The sequence below is a fragment of the Fukomys damarensis genome, unplaced genomic scaffold (assembly GCF_012274545.1).
Source record: "Fukomys damarensis isolate Sample0158 unplaced genomic scaffold, DMR_v1.0_HiC HiC_scaffold_8, whole genome shotgun sequence".
NCBI lineage: Eukaryota > Metazoa > Chordata > Mammalia > Rodentia > Bathyergidae > Fukomys > Fukomys damarensis.
Window position 1 is genome coordinate 33,323,345 of NW_022900920.1, and position 21,240 is coordinate 33,344,584.

Below are 21,240 nucleotides of genomic sequence, written 5' to 3' on the forward strand. Positions count from 1 at the left end.
CTCAAACTTGTAACCCTCTTGCCTCAGCCTCCCAGAGTGCTGGGGTTACAGGTGTGTTCCACCAGGCATGGTTCTATCTATCTCTCTTTTTTTTTTTTGGTACCAGGGATTGAACTCGGGTCCTTGTGCTTGCAAGGCAGGCCACCGAACCACTGAGCTAAATCCCTGGCCCCTATCTATCTCTTTAACCTTATGTGGTGTTTTGCAATGAAACCCTCAAGAGGTAGTATCAAAATAAGACTCTTAACAGTAAACCCAGCACAATACAACTTCTATGGGTCTGACTCTTGGAGACTCATTCAGCCTGGGTTTTGGAAACTGGCTTGATTTTGCCTATAGAAACTCTTAACTGCCCATTGCCTGACACGAGCTCAAAAGCTGACCGATTTTTCTTTTTGGTACTGGGGATCAAACTCAGAACCTTGAACTTTCGAGGCAGGTATGGCACCACTGAGCTAAAGCCCTGGCCCAAAAGTTGGCGAATGTTATAATAAATGATAAACTGAAGATAAAAACGTTTTTCACTCTTATACCTCAGTGTAGAGGTAGAAAGTTTTCAGTTGAATTTCTCCCCTCTCAAACCATAAACGTCACCCCCAGTCATCTTCTTTCCTGCCAGCCCCGAAAGAACAGAAACAAAAGCTGGTGCCTTTGGGGAAGCAAAGCCTCCTACAAGGGACGCTTAGTCACCACAGAACTCTCCCGCTGGTTAGGAAGGGTCTGTTACTGCCAAAGTTTCGAGGGCGAAGGGCTGAAACCCGCATGTGTACTTCTACTAAGCCTCACCATTTCAAAAGGATGGCTTTCCAGTGTTTAAGAATTTGAGCAGCTCTAGTTTTCAAGTGCAACAGCTTCAAGGTACCAGCACACATATGTGGAGACGTCCCTAAGGTCCCAAAGAGCAAACATGATCCAGGTCTCCGTCACGGTTATAAACTCACAGCAACAAGGTGTTTGGAAACATTTCCAGGTCTCCAAGCTTTTAAAATATACTTCTGTAATACTGGTATTAAGGGCCAGAATTCTGAGATTTTTTTAACCAATATTTCAAAAAGATATAAGCATTTAAAAGAAATCCAAAACAAAATACATATGAATGTTTTGGTATTTAAAAAACAGAGCCGTTATCTTACAGCTCATTCTTTTTCTCTTAGGGAGAATCTGAAAATACATCAAACTCGTTTCTTAATTGTTTAAATGTTTTGTTATTCATTTATTTAGACAGAGTCTTGCTACACAGTCCAGGGTGGCCTTAAGGTCACTATGCAGCCCAGGCTGGCCTCAAACTTGTGGTGATCCTCCTATCTTAGCCTCCCAAGTGCAGGGATTACAGGCGTGTGCCACCACGCCCAGCATTTACACCAATTTAAAAAACTATTATATTTATAGCCTTAAATGGTAAAGGAAACTGCATGGTTTAGAACTTGTGGTTTATAGGAGTTATAGAAGAGATCTATGCTTTTATTAGTATATTGTTATAAGCTTTCCCTTTGCATCCTAAAACAACCAAGAAAAATTAAACCCAATTGAAACTCGGTCTTGGTTTCCAATGTCCAATTCCTCAAGCTGGTCCAAACTTTTATTTCCTGTGACTATCCAGGTGCCACAAATACTACCTAAAAAAGATAACTGGCGTACAATAGAACGAAAGACGTAGCAGAGGCAGCTCAGACATGTAACTACTCGCCGCTTCCATCCCTCCCCTTTCAGAGGCTCTGCTCTTTCACACGGTCAGCTGCCTTAACAATGGAGCAGATAACATTTCATCTCTGCTTCAGGAATGGCAGTTTCTTCATTACCAGCCGCCCTCCAGTTTCAGGTGGCACATCTGCTGTGCACTTTCTTAACATCCACTGGATTCCACAGTAATACTTTTTAATCCACTTGGACAGGTTCTTAGTGGATTTCTCTTGGTTCATATTTTTGCTGCTGCAATTCTTGTTAAGAATCTGGTACCCAGAAGTCATGAAGTTGCCCCTAGAAAAGTGAAGAAAAAACAAAAACAAAAACAGAAGAAAGGAAAATTCAATCAGATTATAAATTATCCCTTATAAAACTAGTAATCATCAGACAATGGGGTTTGATAATGAAAGTAGTTAAGTTTTTTGGGGTACTAGGGATTGGACCCAGGGGACACTCTGGTAAACTACATTCCTAGCTCACTGCATTCCATTTCATTTACTTCACTCTGAGACAAGATCTTGCTATGTAGTTCAGGCTGACGACTTGTTACATAGCTCAGGCTGGCTAAGAACTCACAGCCATCCTCCTGGCTTAGCCTCCTGAGGGCTGGGATTACAGGTGTGTAACACCATGTCTGGGACCCGACCCTTTTTGTCTTTAGACAGGGTTTTGCCCAGTTTCCCAGGCTGGCCTTGAACTTGTAATTCCCCTTCCTTGGCCTCCCCAAGTGCTGGGGTTACAGGTATGCACCACTGTGTTGGACCGATTTTTTTTTTTTCTCTCCAGTACTGGGAATTAAACCCAGGACTGCTGCACTGAGCTACACCCCCAGCCATTTGTAAAATTTTTAGACAGCATCTCACTCAGTCTCTGAATTGTCCAGGCTGGGCTTGAATTCACAACCCTCCTGCCCTAGCCTCCCAGAGTGCTGGGATGAACCATAATGCAGAGTTTACATCTTCATAAATTTCTCTGAAAACCTCTGATAAATCAAATCACAAAATTTCACATTTTGTGGTCTAATAATTTTAAAAGTATAAGCCAGGCGTGGTGGCACACACCTGTAATCCTGGCACCTGGGAGGCTGAGGCAGGAGGATCGCTGTGAGTTGAGACCAGCCTGGGCCACATAGTGAGTTCCAGGTCAGTCTCAACTACATAGTGAGACCCTGTCTCAAAAAAACCAAAAAAGGGGCTGTGGATTTGGCTCAGTGGTTCTACTGCCTGCCTAGCAAGTGCAAGGACCAGAGTTCGATCCCTGGCACCACATAACACACATACACACACACAGTGCTAAAAATCACATTATAAAGACAAATGAAAAGACAACGTACAGAATGGGAGAAAATATTTATACACTGCATCAATAAGGGACTTGTATCCAGATCACATGCAGAATTTTTACTATGGAATAATAAAAATAAATAACCTAATTAAAATTGTGCAAAGGACCTATACAGACATTTCTCCAAAGAAGCTATTCAAATGGCCAATAGGTATAATTAAAAGATGCTCAACATCCTCACTGCCGACAGGATGAAACCACGAAGGTCCCCTGCTTAGCCCGTCACAGGCTCAGTCGGAGGTTAGAACCCTCATACATACTGATGGGAATATAAAATGGCACAGCCACCACGGAAACGGTTTGGCAGCTCCTGAGCACACTGAACACATGAAGCCCAGCACTACCCACTCAGTTTAGAGCCCCAGGGATATATACTCAAGGTGCTTTCATTTGGAAACACAGCCAACAAAACTCGGATACAAATGTCCATGGATGCATTAAGTGAAAACAACTCCAATGTCCACCTTCTAAGTCGATAAATAAAATGTAATCTATCCGAGTCAGTGAGTACTGTTCAGCAATAGCAAGGAAATACATACAGCAATATGGATAGCTCATTATGTTAGGGGAAAGAAGCTAGTCACAAAAGAACACACAGTCCATCTCATGTATGGGAAATGTCCAGAACAGGCAAATCTGGGAACTAGAGGCTGGGACGGATACGGCTCGGTGGGAGAGCGACTGCCCAGCACGCTCGAGGCCCTGAGACCACTCTCCAGGAACACCTTGAATGGAGAGCGAGGGAGGAAGGAGGAGGGAGGGCAGGAAGCGGGGCGACGAGGAGTGACTGCTAGTAGGAACAGGATTTCTTTTAGGGATGACAAAAATGTTCTGGAGCTAGACTGTGGTGATGGTATTCACTACTCTATGAACGTAAGAAAAAGCATATACTTTAGTGAACGAAATATATTTTATGTGGAGTATATCTTAACAGACCTGTTAAGAAAAATGCTTCTCATGAAACACCCTTCATTTAGTGCAATGTAAAGTTTTTAAATGGACCACATCACTTCTTTTTTTGTCTGTTTGAAATAGGGTCTCACTGCAGTGTATATTCCAGGCCAGCCTCGATCTTACTATGTAGCCCAGGCTGGCCTCGAACTCATGGCAATCCTCCTGCCTCAGCCTCCCGAGTGCTGAGATTATAGGTGTGCGACAGCTTGGCCATACAACTTCTGAAAGTAAGTAATGAATATAAAGCAAATAAAAAATAAAGAGAGACAAACCATATATTGTTTTCAGTTTATCTTCCTATAATTAGACCAAGTGCTCCATTAGTTTTTGTTCTTAACAGTATGAAGAACACCATTTATTTAGTACAGCTATTAAGATTAAATAAAACCATTTAATAAAATGGCACCTGAGTAGGCCGACAGTTCTGGATTATTTCCTGCCATTTTCCATGTATCCTTGCAACCAGGTCTTTCACCTTAAAATTAAAAAGAGGAAAAGGGATCAGATAAAAAATTCTCAGCTACAACCAATTGAACACTTAATACAGAAAAAATCTCATAGCTATTAAAGGCCCACACCCAACAACTCAGTATGGTTCTCCTAAAAAAAAGAAAACAAGATACTCACCTTTCAGAGGGACTTTCGAATTCTAGCAATTAACAAAAGCATCACTCTAATCTAAAATATCAAGTGCGTGGACTCAATTTTCCAGTTAGTTATTAAAGGCTACCCCAAAGGTAGTCCCTGCTCTCCGAGGAGCGCACGTGCCTGCCCGCTTGTGAACACTGGCGGGAGAAGTACAGGGTGATCTGTGCACAGACCCTGGCTCTGGCTGTTCCCTGCCAGCCAGTTCTTCAAAGACTCAAAGCCACAAAAAATATGTGTCATGCTCTTTCCACACCATCAGATCCAAAATTCAGCTCGTTCTCTCCATAAATTTTGCAAAGTACTATGAAGCCCCTTTAGTTTTAGAGACAGGGTCCTTCTCTGCAGTCCAAGCTGGGCTTGAATTTGTTATTGACCCCAGGCTAGTCTCAAACTTGCGATTCTCCTGCCTCAGCCTTCAGAGTGCTGGATTTGCCATTATGCCGGGGACAAATCCCCTCCAAATACCAGGTGTGTTTACCATGAGGGTCAGCCAGACCTGTAACACTCAACACTCCACCACAGTCTGGGCATGGCAGCTCAGCCCATGATCCCAGCACTCGGGAGACCGAGGCAGGAGGACTGCCGAGAGTTCAAAGCCAGCCTGAATCACATGAAGAGACCCTGTCTAAAAAACAGAAGAAAGTATATACCCTACATCCAGAAAGGCTTTGTTTAAATGACCAGCCTTAGCAGGTATTCAATGTAAGATATAAAATCACAAAGATGATACCTAATATCCATAGCTATTCAAACACAAAAGGCACATTATAAAAACTAAAAGATGATATAGATGTTTAAAAAAAAAGTTGTTTAATTTTGTCTCAGGAAAACTTAAATCATTCTATTAATACTAAAGTTGCCCTCCTATCTCATTCTCATAAATTTGGTGTATTTTTTTGGGAGGGGGGGTTTGAAATGGTCTCACTATGTAGTTGAGGCTGACCTGGAACTCACTATGTAGCCCAGGCTGGTCTTGAACTCATAGCAATCCTCCTGCCTCAGCCTCCTGAGTGCTGGGATCACAGGTGTGTGCCACCATGGCTGGCAAATTTGTTTTTTTTACTGTCTTAGACTAAACGAAACCTTGAAGAGGAAAACAGCAAGCTCACTAGGCACTACATCCTTCCTAGAGCTCGGACAGGGAGATGTAGGGCCCGGATTTGAAGAGTCCTCCTTTTACTACATTCTTCAATGGAATAGTCAAAGAATGATAGCTAACTTATTTCCTCTTCTTGATTTTTTTTTCCTTTTTTTGGTGCTGGGTATTGAATTCAGGACCTCGCACTTTGGAGGCAGGTGGCAGAACCACTGAGCTAAACCCGTGGCCCATCTTTCTTCTTTTTGATTATTTTGTTTGGTACCAGGGATCGAACTTGAGACTTTGCCCTCGTGAGGTAGGGAGCGGCACCACTGAGCTTAATCCCCAGCTCTTGATTTTTGTTTTTGAGGGTCTCAATATGTAGTTCAGATTGACCTTGAACTCCCTATGTAGCCCAGGGATTCTCCTGCCGCAGCCTCCCAAGTGTAGGGATTATGAGAGTGCGCCCCCATGCCCGGCTCTATTTCTTTTTTATGAGTAAAACAAGTTTTTAACCATCATAAACTTTCCTAATTATGTATTTAGTCAAACAGCTTCAATCCTTCAAATTATCTTAAGCATAAGAGTTTAATTTGTACAATGGGAAAAAAAAACTAAGAAATTCCAAATGTTACTGAAAATAATTTTTCTTCTTGTGTGTTAAAGACTTTCACAACAATCGTTCCTTTCACTTTAAATCTATCTAGACAAGTACAGTACTTAACAGAAGCAGAAGCAGATTCTAGTATTAAAGAAAAAAGTCTTATTTTTAGCTTTTAAAATTTTTTAATGCCAGGAATTGAACTCAGGGCCTTGGGCACACTTAGCAAGCACTCTGCCACTAAGACGCTCCCCAACCCCTTAAATATATTTTCCACACCTCTTTTTAAAAATTATTTATTTATTCAATTATTTTTTGGAGACAGGGTCTTACTACGTAGTTGAGACTGACCTGGAACTCACTATGTAGCCCAGGCTGGTCTTGAACTCACAGCGATCCTCCTGCCTCAGCCTCCCAAGTGCTGGGATTACAGGCATGGGCCACCATGCCTGGCTTCACACCTCTTTTTAAAAGAGAGCTTATATGATTCTCTTCCTTAAATATTAAAGCAACAAAAATTAAACAATAACAAAAATTAAACCCATACTTACTTTAGTTCTGTAAAAAAGCCTTGCATCTTCCCTAATGTCACACTTCACATGCTTTTCCAGAGCCCCACAGAGCAGCACAAAGTCTTTCTGCACAGAACCAAAGAAACCCAAGGGATTAAAAAAAATTTTGAAACATTACAAATTAACAGAAAGATTATACAGTAGAAACTAAGTCATTTAAAAATCTACCATTTCCCAGTTAGCAATTTCTGATGTTAATCATCCAACATAATAGCAGCCTTATCAGTAAAAGTAGTCACTTACATGAAAATAGGGTGATTATGGTTATTGCTAAGTTAACTTAAAACAGAGAGAGAGAGGAGCCAGCACAGTGGTGCACACCTGTAGCCCCAGCTCTGTGAGGCTGAGAAGCAGCCCAACAGGAAGATATCAGGGATTCCCTGGGTCTCGAACAATGTAAAGTATATGTCCTGCTGGAGTGAGCACTATTGCCTACACCTAAATGGAAGTGTTAAGACCTTCTACTTAAATGAACTCTTTTTTTTATCAAACTCTTAAAACAGCTAGGCCCGGTGATGCATGCCCATAATTCCAGCACTCGAAGGCTGAGGCGGGAAGATTCAAAGTTCAAACCAAGCCCAAGAAACTGAACAAGACTGCATTTCAAAATAAGCTAGGAACAACATAGGCTAGGAATGTAGCTCAGTGTGAAAGCCTTAGGTTCAATTCTCAGACCCACAAAAACAACAACAAGAAAAACAAGCAAGGGCCAGGTATGTAGCTGAGCAGCACAGCACCTGCCTGGTAAAAGTGAGGCCCTGAATTCAATTCTGGGTACCAAAACCCAACAACAACAACAAACAAAACAAAACAAAACCAAGCAAGCAGCATTTTCTTCTGGGATCTGACTACTATACAAGGGGTTATTTATGTGAAATATGTATTTATCAGAACTGTTAAAAAATTAATTAAAAAAAGAAACTGTTACTTTATGGTTTTTAACGTATTTTCTTTTGAGATGTGGCCTACTTATTTATGTGCAGATTAAGCTACTGTTAATAGAGGATTGCAGTTACTTCTTTGAAAAATTAAATGTCTTAAGTTTTTGGGTTTTTTTTTTTTTGTAGCAGGAGTAGAACTAAGGACCCTTGCACCTGCCAGGCAGGCACAGTACCACTGAGCTACATCCCTGGCCCTCAAATGTCTTAAAAAAAAAGATATACTATGGTAATTAGACTATCTTAGAGTAAAAAGACAAACTGTAAATAATATGAATAATATGATCCCATTTTAAAAAATAGTATATGCATAAACTAGGGAAAATTTATAGAAAGGCATCCCTGTATTATAGGAGTTTATCATCTTCTACTTTATATGGTTTTGTAACAATCACTGATTGGCTGTTGAATCAGAAAAAAACCCTAGAAACAATAAAGGTCATGTGAGAATATCACAAATAAATGACTATTAGGTTCTAATTAGGAAAGCAAATATAGCTCTATGTAAACAGTACTTAACATTACTGTAATTTAACTTTTAAGGCAAATGTTATTTCTAAAGCAAAAAAAAAGCTGAGTGTGAGAAAAAGTGAGAAGGAACTGGATAAAAGCTAGCTCATTTGGTGTTTAGGAATGTAGTGTATCTACTGCCAATTTACGATGGTGATGCTGCTCTCCAACAAAGAAAACATTTAGTAATAAATAATTCCTGTCAATACGGCGTGTTTGCAGGCTATGATTGTACCTCTTCTCCCAGTTAATTTCTACTGTTTGCTCCTAACTAGAGCAAGCTCATTCACCCCATCAACAGCAACACCTATGTGAAGCAGCACTGCACGTTACTTACCCGTTGTCCAGAAGAAAAAGAATGACAACAGCTAACTTCACCAACTAAATGAAGGAGAATGTAGGTCAGGTAATAGGCCTGTCAGAGAAACGAGTACAACTGATGTCCATGAAGAAGTTAACACAGATATCATTTCAATTTACCCATTAGGGAAGCTGCCCAGGAAGTAGAAAGGATGGAACCCAGCTAGCAAGGGAGAAAAAGCCAGGCATTTAAACCAGGCTTTTTGATTGAGTTTCTAACTAAAGTACATTCATTTTACCACCATGAAAGCCCTAGTATAGGGCTACACAAGATAGTCTCAGTACTAAATTACTAAAACCACCCTTTTACCTAAACTCCCAACTCCCACTCACGATTGAGTTATTTTAAAACAGTAACATAAAGATACCTGCTTTTCAAGTTCTAAGTGAAGACTGTCATCAATCACGCCATCTGGTTGTTCAGCCCTTTTCTTCAGGACCATTTTCTTTAACAAATCAGAAGGTTTCATTTGCACGAGATAGCGATGTAGGATTGATATCTATCGAAAGAAAGGGAAGCGCTTGAACGACAGACACGCAGCAGCACAGCTGCCCTTCATAGGCTACTTTCCTCTCAGCACAGTGACCATCTATACCCTGCCTCCTTCAACTGTGCCCTGCTAGCTTTCTTTACAGTCCAGTGACATCCACTTCCCCTGCAAAATCTTCAACTGCTGAAAAAGGGATTTTAGGTTTAAAGATTCAGTGCTTGTACCTAGGAGTATAAATGCTTGTTTATTTTTGCACACACTCCTACCACTGCTCTTCCCACACTAAGCCACAGTGGCTGGGTGACAACTATTATTACACCATGTCTTCAGTTGGTCTCTAATTCACCTTTTTACCCTCAGGCCCTGGTAGAGAACCTTGTACTGAAATGCAGTCCAAACAAGAATAACATAGGAACACCCAGATCAGGTACAGTGCGTTTTCAGATCCAACTAAGGGTAACCCCAGCAGTGATAGCAATGTAAAAAGCCATCAGACTCAGAATGGGATTTCCCTGAGACATGTTTACATACACTCACAGATCCACAACTGAACAAGTGTTGGAGGGAAACCATATTAAAGCTTTATGGTCTAAAAAAGACCACTTACTACTAAAGCAGGTACAAGACACAATTAATATATAACAGTTTTGCAATTTTTTTTTTTTTTTGGTGGTACTATGGATGGAACCTACAGGCACTCTAACACTGAGATATATACTACTAGCCCTTTTTATTTTTTCTTTTGAGACAAGGTCTTGTTAAGTTATCCAGGTGGGACTCAAATTTGCAACCCAGCCTTCAAGTACTGCTGAGGTTGGTAAGTTGAATAAATTCAATAAATGTCAGTCATATCATAGTACATTATAATTTCCCTATAGTTTATTCATACATTAACTCAGATGGTCCGTATCAATCATACATGGTAGAGGGTCCAATATCATCTCTATAGCACTTCACAGAAGAATAAACTGGATCTTGTTAGTTAAGAGTCATGTAAAAATTACATGAATAGTATTTTTCCTGAATTGAGATCTAATCCCTGGACTTTTGACTTAAGATCCATCAATTTTCCCTATACCTCACCATCTCTCCTATTTGCTTATTTATTGAAAAATACATATACCTGAAGATTACTGGCATTAGAGACATCTTCATGTTTCTCATCCAGAAGCTTTGAAATAATCACTAGACTGAGGCACTGTCTCAACTGCCTGGAATTAGAATTTAAAAGTATTTAGAAAAAATTTTAATCAATACTACCGGAGAAGCAAATAAATGAGCCAAAATGAGTTCTAGTTCTAACTGGAAATACAAACAATGTTTTAAGGGGAGGTTCTACAAGGATATAGAAACTGTTATAAAATAGCAAACTCCTTCCTTCCTTCCTTCTTTTTTGGTTGTGCTGGGGATCAAACCCAGACTCACACATACTAACCAAGCGCTCTGCCAGTGAGATACATTCTAAGCCCCTTTATAAAAAAAAATCTCAAGAGGGCTGGGGATTTAGCTCGGTGGTTCTGGCACCTGCCTTGCAAGCACAAGGACCTGAGTTCATTCCACGGTACCAAAAAGTCTCAAGAACCAGGAAAGGTAATCCCAGCATCCAAGAGGCTGAGGCAGGAGGCTCAGAAGTTCAAGGCCAACCTAGGCTACACAATAAATTTAAGGATGGCCTGGACTGTATATGCAGACCCTGCCATTTTTTTTTTTGAGAAAGATTCATTAACTTGCCCAGGTTAGACTTAAAAGTTGCAATCCTTCTGCCTCAGCCTTCCAAGCAGTTAGGGATTACAGACAGGCACCAAATAGGGCAGTTTAGAACAGTAAATCTCTTTAGTAAAAAGTAAGACAATTTTAATTAATTTTTTTTGGGGGGGGTTACCGGGGATTGAACTCGGGACCTTGCCCTTGTGAGGCAAGCAACAGAACCACTGAACTAAATCCCTGACCCTAATCAATTTTTATAGTTAGTGTTATCTATATTGCTGTCAGATAAATTAAAAATAGAAATCAAGGGGTCGGGGATTTAGCTCAGTGGTTCCACTGCCCGCCTCACAAGTGCAAGGTCCTGAGTTTGATCCCCAGTACTGGGGGGAGGGGTATGACAGAATGATTAAGAATTAGAATCAGGCTATCAATGATCTTTACCCTCCAACTAAATACAAAAGGCTCCAATCTAACATTCAAAGAATGATGAACGGAAATAGAGGACTTAAAAGCAGTTTGTTAGTGTGAACATCTAAAGCTGCTTCATGTTTGGTTTGGTTTTCATTCTTCAATACCTTCCACGTGATGTCCAGTTGGGGACTAGCTGTACCAACCACAGAAGGTTGTGAGGATGACTAGAGAGTTCATTTATGCACATACAGAGTTGACGCATCTGAAAAAATAAGAAAGAATACTCAAGATTTCTTTCCCAAGGTTTGGCAGAATCAAATCTATGTGTTTTGCCCTATTAGAAGCATTATCAAAACCGCATGACGTTTACGACATGTAAAATGTATGCAATGAGTCTGCTTCATTCTATCTTGTATCAAATATATACATTTATTAGAATTTCACAAGTACCAGTTTCCAAATGTGTATAATGAGTTGCACAAGATCATATATATTTCTGACTTGGAATTTCTTGTATTTGGGGATCCAATTCCAGTATTTTAAAAGAAATTACTTTTGTTTTTTTGAGACAAGGTCTCACCAGGTAGTTCAGGCTGGACTTGATCACACTGTGTAGCCCAGGCTGGCCTCAAACTGGGGGCGATCCTACTACTTCAGCCCGGAGTGCCGGGATTATTGGCATGTGCCACCATGCCCAGCAATTTTAGTATTTTAAAAAGGAAACAGTTAAAAACAAAACAAAACAAAAAACTAGGGGCCAGGGATTTAGCTCAGCGGTTCGGTGGCCTGCCTTGCAAGCGCAAGGACCTGAGTTCAATCCCCGGTACCAAAAAAAAAAAAAAAAAAAAAAAAGTAACAGTTGTTCCAAAATAATCTGTGAGAAGGGGAAGGAAGTATGGGTGGGATTAACAGGTCAGACAAAATTTTGTCTTAATAGTTTATAGTGATAATTTTAGGGGTTTATTATACCCCTCCCCAACTTTGTATGTACTTCAATCTTTCCACCCAAAGTAGCTGAAATATATAAACTTTAAAAAGGTCTAATAAAACTTATACATGTTCACCATCCATATGGCTGTAGAAATGCAACTCAAATCGGTGCTGTTCATGTCTCACCCCACTACCTCACCCACGTTTCGGCTCAAAGGGGATTTCAGAACGGCCTCCCTGACTCCTCACGCTGCCAAGGCACGGCATTCCTGCCTCGCTGCTCTCTCTACCCAGTCCTGTGTTAGTTTGCAGCACTTAATTATACCTGACAATTACAACCTATATCCACTTGTTTACCATCTAACTGAGTAGAAGGAAAGCTCTGTAAAGGCACAGGTATTGCCCTTTCACAGCGATCTCTCTTTTTTTTTTTTTTTTTTTTTTTTTTTTTTTTTTTTTTTTTTTTTTTGAGACAGGGACTCATTATGTAGTTGAGACTGACCTGGAACTTACTATGTAGCCCAGGCTGGTCTTGAACTCACACACAGCAATCCTCCTGTCTCAGCCTCCCGAGTGCTGGGATTATAGGTGTGCGCCACCACGCCCGGCGTTTTTCTTGGTTTTTTGAGACAGGGTCTTGCTATGTAGTTCAGGCTGGCCTAGAGCTCACTGTGCAGCCCAGTGTCCTCAAACTCCCAGGATCCTCCAGCATTACTGGGCGTGCACCACCACACCCAGCACAGCTGGACCTCTATACCTACAGCAATGCTTGGTCCATAGCAAAGCTCCAAGAAGCATAGTGTGGCTGACTGAAGAGCCACAGTTTTAGGGAAGACTGTTATTTAGTAACACAGTTGCAGTACAGTCCTTTCCTCACTTCCTTTTTCATCTGTCAAAGATTTAACTGAGCTTAGAATAATGATTTTAATTCTGTATGCAATTAGGATATCAAATTGTGATGTATAAAAAACCAAAACCGAAGATTTAAGTAATATTACCTTTGTGTTCCAATCTCTGATGTTTTTCATCAGGTTTATCAGGAGGCTTTGAAAGTCTACTAGAGGAATCTGTTTCAGCTGTTTCTCCAAACTCACTTTAAACAACATTAAGATCAGCAGCATCAGCTCACGGTCTTGGTAACCTTCTGGATGTATAGATGTACATAAGCCTAGGAACTTTGAAAGAAATGCACAGAGAAAGCAATTTAAGATATGTTTTCCTTTTAGAATTTTAATTATAGTCTCATTTTTTTTTGTTTTTTTCACACAGGGTCTCACTATGTAGTTCAGACTGCTCTAGAACTCATTGTGTAGCCCAGGCTGGTCTCAAACTGCAGCGATCTCCTGCCTCAGCCTCCCGAGCACTGGGATTACAGGCGTGTGCCACCACGCCCGGCTTTACTTACAGTCTTTTAAACAAAAGCTACAAGTATCAGATGCCTGGAAAAGGACAGAAATATTCATGCTAGTAGTTGAATGAAGTGATAAGTATTTTTGTCTCCATTTCCCATTAAGATTTTAATGGTTCATTATCACTGATTTGATACAGCAACTAAAAAAGTATTTCACCTTTTTTCCTTTTTGAGACAGGGTCTTGCTATGCAGTCCAAGCCTTGAACTTGCTATGTAGCCCAGGTTAACACTGCTTGAAGTGGTGACTCTTCTGCCTCAGCCTCCCAAGTGTTGGCCTTACATGTGTTCAACACCATATTTGGCTCTCTGTTACTAATTTTTTTTTTTTTTTTTGGTACCGGGGATTGAACTTGGGTCCTTGTGCTTGCAAGGGAGGCGGTGGAACCACTGAGCTAAATTCCCAGCTCTGTTATTAATTCTTGATCATTAAATTATACTGTAATACTTTTGTCCTTCATACATGATAATTCTAAAATGTTACTGGTTTACAAACTACTTTAATGACACAACTCTGACCTAAAGTTCCCCTTCCATTTCCAATACTAAAAATAAAAACAGCAGGCTAACATGGCTCTCCTCACAACAGCCTGCCCTGTGTCCTTCAGAGTGTACTTTTTTTTTTTTGCACTGGGGTCAAACTCACATCTTTGCACTTGCAAGGCAGGCAATGGCACCACTGACCTAAATCCCTGGCCCCTTCAGGGTGTACTTTTATCTCACTTGTTCCTTTTTTACTTGGCCCACGGTCACTCTGCAGAACCAGTATCTCTTTAACTCTTCATTTTTACTTTTTCAAATAAACTTTGTCAGTATTAAAAACAACAAAAAACCAAAAACAACACACCAAACAAAAAAGCAGCAAAAGCAACCTTCAGTACAGATTATTGCTAAGAAGTTCACCTGGTAAGAAATTAGTAAAATCATCTGGTAGAAAAATTAAGTCTCTAAAAATACATTAACAACAAAACTAAAGTTATTCTGGCTTTGTACCAAAGATAAACAAAATTTTATCCTACCTTAACCACATTTAAAATATTGGTTTCAGGAAGAGTTGAAAAAATTGGTTTAGAAGATGAATCTTCACTTCCTTTTTCCCCCAGCGTCATTTGTGTTTCAGAACTATCGAGAAGTGAATAAAGCAACTGAAATTAGGCACAAAATAATTACTTGCTTTTAGAAATAATGAACAACTGCATTTGAGGGGTATGTGATGGGGATGATGAGGGTGGTAGAGATGGATCCAGGGCCTCAAGGCACTGGGCTCTACCACTGAGCTGCATCCTTAGTCCTTACTTTTTGCGGGGGGTACTGGGGATCAAACTTGGGACCTTGGGCTTGCGAGGCAGGTGGCAGAACGATTGAGCTAAATCCCCAGCCCCCGTACCTTGTTTCTGAAATGGAGTTTTACTATGTTGTTCAGGCTGGCCTGGAAAGTTAGATGTTCCTGCCTCAGCCTCTTGAGTAGCTGAGATTATAAGACTATACCCACCATGCCCCGCTTAACAAATACTTTTTGAAAACTGTTTTATTGAGGAATAATGTACATACAATACAAGGAATGTACCCATTTTAAGTTCTGGTAAACATATACACCAATTGTCAGTTATTCAAGTCAAGAAACAACGTTTCCGTCATCTCCTAAAGTTCCTCCAAGTCAACCTCATACTCCCCTAGAGGCAGACTGTGCTCTTCCTCTGAAGCAGCTCCTCTTCGTAAGACCTGTTCTTAGTGATGCTGCTGTGAGAAAGTCGCACAGAAGGTGGCTGATGACAACTCGACCTTACAAGTGGCCAAAAGAAACTGCCACAACACCACCAACAATTCTAAGTAATCCATCCTTGTTCAGGTTCCCAGTCAAGTTTCATGGAAAAAAAGAGACATGGATTTGGCTTTCAAAAAATGAGGGCATGGGCTGGGGATGTAGCTCAGTGGCACTGCGCCTGCCTTGCAAGTGTAAGGTCCTGAGTTTGATTTGTAGGATTGAAAGAAACCAAAACATATCCAGGTGCTCTGCCGAGATGCAGAGCTGCCCTCCCAACCGGGCTGCGTCAGCCGTTCACACTCTTTAGTGACTATAGTACAGACACCCCTCCCTTGCGATCTACCTGTCTAGCGACTGTTCAGGCTGATGACAAGGTGCATGCTATTCACTTTGTTTCGTTTTTTTTGGGTTCAGTTCTGTACATCTTGCTTATACAGCCTCATATCTTTCTTTTTTTTTTTTTTGGTACCAGGGATCAAACTCCAGACCTTGTACTTGTGAGGCAGGTGGCAGAACCACTGAGCTAAATCCCTGGCCTAATCTTTCTTTTGTACAGTACATCTTGTTTATACCTTACTGTGGTTTTGTTATTATACATTACAGTACTGCACGTAAGAGTTATGAAAATAAAAGCAAAGTTATCAAGTAGGGGTTTGCTTTGACCATTTCTTTGTTCTGAATACAGCAATGTTCATATTATGCATAATTCCTTATATAGCAACCAATTACTAACCTAGTGGCAGGAACTACTTTGGTCGAGGAATCTCTGTATGAGATACATTTGGTTTTTGACCCCTACCCTGCTCCGCCCCAATTCTAAGCAACAAGGGTAAGAGGAGCCTCTTGTTTGGTGACACCCTTCCAGCCTCACAGGTCTGTGCTAATGGGTGACTCCTGCAGGATGGAATCTGGCTGCCAGAGGAACCAATTTGCAATTAGACGGGAGTCCACCCAGAGGGCTAGAGATTAAGTTAGCCACAGCACCAAAGCTTTAACGAATCATCCTTGTGTAACGGGGCTCCCTACAAACCTAAACGTCTGGACTACACCTGGAGAGAGCACAGATGTTGCTGGGCACACTGCCTCTATACCATGTCCTAAGGATCTGTTCTGTTTGGCTGCTCTTTGAGCTGTATTCTTTTTTTGGGTATGGGGATTGAACTCAGAACACTGCAGTTGCAAGGCAGGCGGTGGCACAACTGAGCGAAATCCCTGGCCTTTGAGCTGCATTCTTTGCAGTGAACTGGTAATAGTAAATAATCTGCTCTCTCAAGTTCTACAAACCATTCTGAGAAATTATCAAACCTTAATGGGGGATGGTGGGGCCTCCAGATTGAACCTAGTTGGATGGAAGTATGGGAGGTCCGTATCTGTGAATGGCACAGGAGGAGGGAAGAGTCCGGTGAGGTGCAGCTCCCATCCGTGGGTTCTGCACTAACTCTGGGCAGTCTTAGAATCTAATCAAGCCATAGAACATCTATATAGAGAAATGGAGACATGCAACATGTGAAAGACCCACATATTTGGTGTCAGAAATGTGAGTGCAGAGAAACAGTTCTTTTTAACCATTTACCATGCCCTCTGGTCCACTTTTTTTTTTTTTGAGACAAAGTCTTCCTATGTAGTCCAGGCTGACCTGGAACTCACTATATAGCCTAGGCTGGAACTGAACTTGTGGCCATCCTGCCTCAGCCTCCCAACTGCTGGGATTATAGCTGGGCATCACCATCCCTGGCCTTCTGGTTCATTTTTAACAAATGGCAGTATATTACTCTACATCTTTCTTTCATTTAGCAATAAATATACCTTGAAGAAACTTTCACAATTCTACATAAGTAACCTTATTTTTAAAAATAGCTGTTTAGCTCAACATGGTGGCACACACCTGTAATCCCAGCACTTGGGAGGCTGAGCCATGAAGATGGCCACAAGTTCAAGTCCAGGCTGGAGCTACATACTGAATTCAAGGTAAGCCTGAACTGCAAAGCAAGGCCTTGTCCAAAGCAAAGCAAAATAAAACACTGCTTAGTAGACCCTAGGTAGAATAGAAGGAAAAAATGCAGGTAGAAAGGAGACAAGGAGAGCCAGGGATTTAGCTCGGTGGCCCCTGCCTGCCTCTCAAGCGCAAGATTGAGTTTGATACCCTGTACCAAAAAACAAAAAAAGACAGGGAAATCATAACTAAAAATTTGTACTCTATTAAGGACCGGAGATTTAGCTCAGTGGCTCTGCACCTGCCTTGCAAGTACAAGGTCCTGACTTTGACACACACACACACACACACACACACACACACACACACACACACACACACTATATATATATATTAAAAACTGCATGGCCGGAGATTTAGCTCAGTGGCACCGCGCCTACCTTGCAAGCACAAGGTCCTGAGTTCAATCCCTGGTGCAAAAAAACCCAAAAAACAAAAAAAAACCTGTAGCTTCCAGAACTTGGCTGCCATCACCCAAGATAGTCAGTCCTATGCCAACATTTTTTGACTTGATTTACACTCTACCAGACCCATCACTAAAAGGACATAAGTTGTCTCAATTTAGAAAGTAAACAGCAGGCTGAGTGAATCTAGGGAATGTTTAAATCACCTATCAAAAAACAAAACTCCATCCATGCCTGTGGACGGGGCTAGTCCTTCTGAGGTAGGGGATGCATGGGCACTTGCTTCCTGGGCTTTTCACCCCTCAGGTAAAGCACAAACGTCTCCAGCTCCAAACTGTAATGCATCTCATTTTCCTGAGTGCCCACACTCCTGTCCTGAGTGCATACTATAACCTCTATCTCTGCCCAATAAACTCCTGTGTCCCTTTCTGATGTGTCTTGAAAATTTCCTTGGTGTGACAGTAATCAACAAACCTGCTTGGAGGGGTGGATTAAGTTGGGAAACTCAGATGGAGCATGGTGTCAGTCCTTTGTGCCCATTCCAGGCTAACTCTGAGTTACTTAACCTCTCTCTGCTTGACCTATTTGTAAGAGGAGAAGTACTATTAACGTGTAGTCAGTATGAAGTGCGGTACTCTGTGAAGCCCTTGGAAGAGTGTCTGTTCCACACATAGCAAGTACGATGTAAGGGCTAGGAGTTATGATGTGGAAGAACAGCAGGTAGGATCAATCTGGTTAGAACAAAAGGCTAAGAGCAAAACAGAAATTATGTCAGAATAAAATTATAAAGTCTTAACTATGAGGCAGAAAGAGAGAAAAGTTATTCCAACAGTAAAAAGATATTGTGAAGGTAAAAATATTTTTGCTAAGCTAGGCATGAAAAGATCTGAATTAGATAATGCTGGGAATGAAAAAGAAGAAAAAGCTATGTGATAGCAGGATACAAATACACACAAAAATTAATAGTTTTTATACACCAATAATCAACAATGAACCATGGAGAAAGACATTAGGCAATCACTTCACAGTAGCTTTATAAGAATTAAAAACTTGAGCTGGGATGTAGCTCAGAGGCATAGCTCCAGCCTGGCAAGCTCAAGGCCCTGAGTTCGATTCCTGGTACCTAAATAACAATCAATCTAACCAAGAGAGGGAAAAGATCTTTATAATGAAAACAAAAGAGACTAAAGATGACACAAGAAAATGGAAAAATATTTCCTGTTCCTGGATAGGCAGAACCAATATCAGCAAAATGGTCATTTTACCAAAATGCCTATCTAGACTTTGCCAGGTGTGGTGGTGCATGCCTGTGATCCCAGCACTCTAGAAGCTGTGGCAGCAGGTTCAAAGCCAGCCTGGACTACAAAGGGAGACCTGGTCTCAAAAAACCAAAACCAAAACCAAACTGAGCAAAATAAACAAACCCTGATATATAGATTTAATGAAAGCCCAATCAAAATATCAACAGCATCCCTCATATAGAACTAGAGAAAACAATACTAAAATTCATATGGAACCAGGAGAGACCCAGAATAGCAAAAGCAATCCTGGGCAACAAGACCAAAGCAGGAAGCATCATAATCCCTGATTTGAAGTTGTATTACCAAACTATGAAGACAAAAACAGCATGGTGCTGGCACAAAGAGACAGTCATACAGATTAACGGAACAGAATAGAGGCTGCAGAGGTGAGGTGTGGTGATGCACATCTGTAATCCCCACAACTGGGAAGCCAGAGAGTTCAAGACCTGAGGGTGGGGGAGGAGAGGAGAGAGAATGCAAAACAACACCAAGCACTGCCAGCCATCGGATCTTTGACACAGGAGTCAAAAGCACAGGCTAAAGGAAAGATAGCCTCTTTTAACAAATGGTGCCGGGAAAACTGGCTATCCACATGCAGGATGAATCTATACCCATCTTTTTCACCCTGTAGTAAAGTCAAGTAAAAATAGATCAAAGACCTAGATATTAAAACAGAAACATTAAATCCACTGGAAGACAAAATAGGTCAAAACTCTTGAAGACACAGGCGCAGGCAAGCATTTTCTCATCAGAACCCCAAAGGCACAAGAAAAACCAAGAATCAACAAATGGGATCATATCCTATTAAAAAGCTTCTACACAGCAAAGGAAACAAAGGGCAGAGTGAAGACACAACCTACAGAATGGGAAAAAAATTTTGCTACTCCTAAGCCACTCCTGAGCCAGAACACTACTACAGTGGTTCCTCGGTTCGTGAACTAAATTTGTTCTCCGATTTTGGAAAAGATGGCCATGTTTGTGTTTGTGTGGGAAAGGTGGCTGTGGTAGTGTTTGTCACCTGATGCGCCAGCTTCTGCTTGCGAACCAAACTGTTTGTAAACAAAAACATTCCTGAACCCAGGTACCAATGTATCTAGACTATATAAAGAATTCAAAAAAATTAGATCTCTGTCAAATGAAAGACCCAGTTTAAAAAAAAGAGCAAATGGAATAAAGAGACACTTCTCAGAAGAAATACAAATGGCCAACAAGTACATGAAAAACTATTCAGCATCTTCGGCCATTAGAGAAAGGCAAATTAAAAAAAACAGATTCCATCTTACTCTATAAGAATGGCTATTCTCCCCAATCAGTAAGAAATGCTGGCAAGGCTATAGGGAGAAAAAGGAACCCTCGACATTTCTGGTAGGAAAGCAAAGAAAATCAGAATAGAGATCCTTAAAACATTTCATTTGTTCCCACTACACTTCTGGGTATCTTCACAAAGAGTACAGACATCATATTATAGTGATACATGCACATCCATGTTTATAGCAGCACAGCTCACAATAATAGTTAACTCTTGTAAGTGAATCAAGAGAATGTTACATACACACAATGGAGTACTAAATCATAAAGGACAAACGAGGTATCTGCAGGAAAACAGATGCGCCTTGAGCCTATGATGCTACGTGAAAGACATCTGAGACAGAAGGGTAAGCACTGTATCGTATGCTTTCCGTCATCTAGAAATACAAAGTACAGTAACTTAAAGAGCAAAATAAAAGGTATGAGGAAACTGGGAGGCAGAACTTTTGCAGATGGAAAGGGGATCTAAGGACAGAGGAAGAGAGGAAGGAGGGACGAGGAAGGGGAAATAAAACGGACTACGACGTGCTATGCATATTATCAACCCCCAGGATGAATGTATTTGTTGTATATTTCAAACATGTACGAATTTAAAAATCTATGATGCAGACAGAGGAACAGAGATGTGAGAACTGATGAGATAGCAGAATCAAAACAGGGTAGGATGTATTTTAGGACTCAAATTTTAAATCTGTACCTAGCAGAATTATGGTCCGGAAAAGAGCTGAACAACTATCCCGTAACATCTACAAATGTTTCTACTCCAAATCTATTTGTATAGAGATTTTGCTTGATGACTACAAATATACAGCCAGCAAAATAAATGTGCAGTC

The 21,240-nt window shown here is 40.9% G+C and overlaps 1 protein-coding gene across 3 annotated transcripts in view; it reads right to left on the reverse strand.

Annotated features, from left to right (window-relative positions):
- Nucleotides 1-1,314: 1,314 nt before the first annotated feature.
- Nucleotides 1,315-21,240, reverse strand: part of Slf2 (SMC5-SMC6 complex localization factor 2) — a 46,243-nt gene continuing 26,317 nt past the window's right edge. For all 3 annotated transcript variants that reach the window (XM_010626374.3, XM_010626373.3, XM_010626375.3), the window contains 9 exons: nt 14,656-14,758; nt 13,226-13,402; nt 11,462-11,559; nt 10,303-10,390; nt 9,057-9,188; nt 8,666-8,743; nt 6,860-6,946; nt 4,388-4,456; nt 1,315-1,977 (listed from right to left, as the gene is read on the reverse strand). In XM_010626374.3, coding sequence (XP_010624676.1) covers nt 1,942-1,977; nt 4,388-4,456; nt 6,860-6,946; nt 8,666-8,743; nt 9,057-9,188; nt 10,303-10,390; nt 11,462-11,559; nt 13,226-13,402; nt 14,656-14,758 — 868 coding nt within the window. In that variant the 3' untranslated portion in view covers nt 1,315-1,941. The remainder of the gene's footprint in view (nt 1,978-4,387; nt 4,457-6,859; nt 6,947-8,665; nt 8,744-9,056; nt 9,189-10,302; nt 10,391-11,461; nt 11,560-13,225; nt 13,403-14,655; nt 14,759-21,240) is intronic.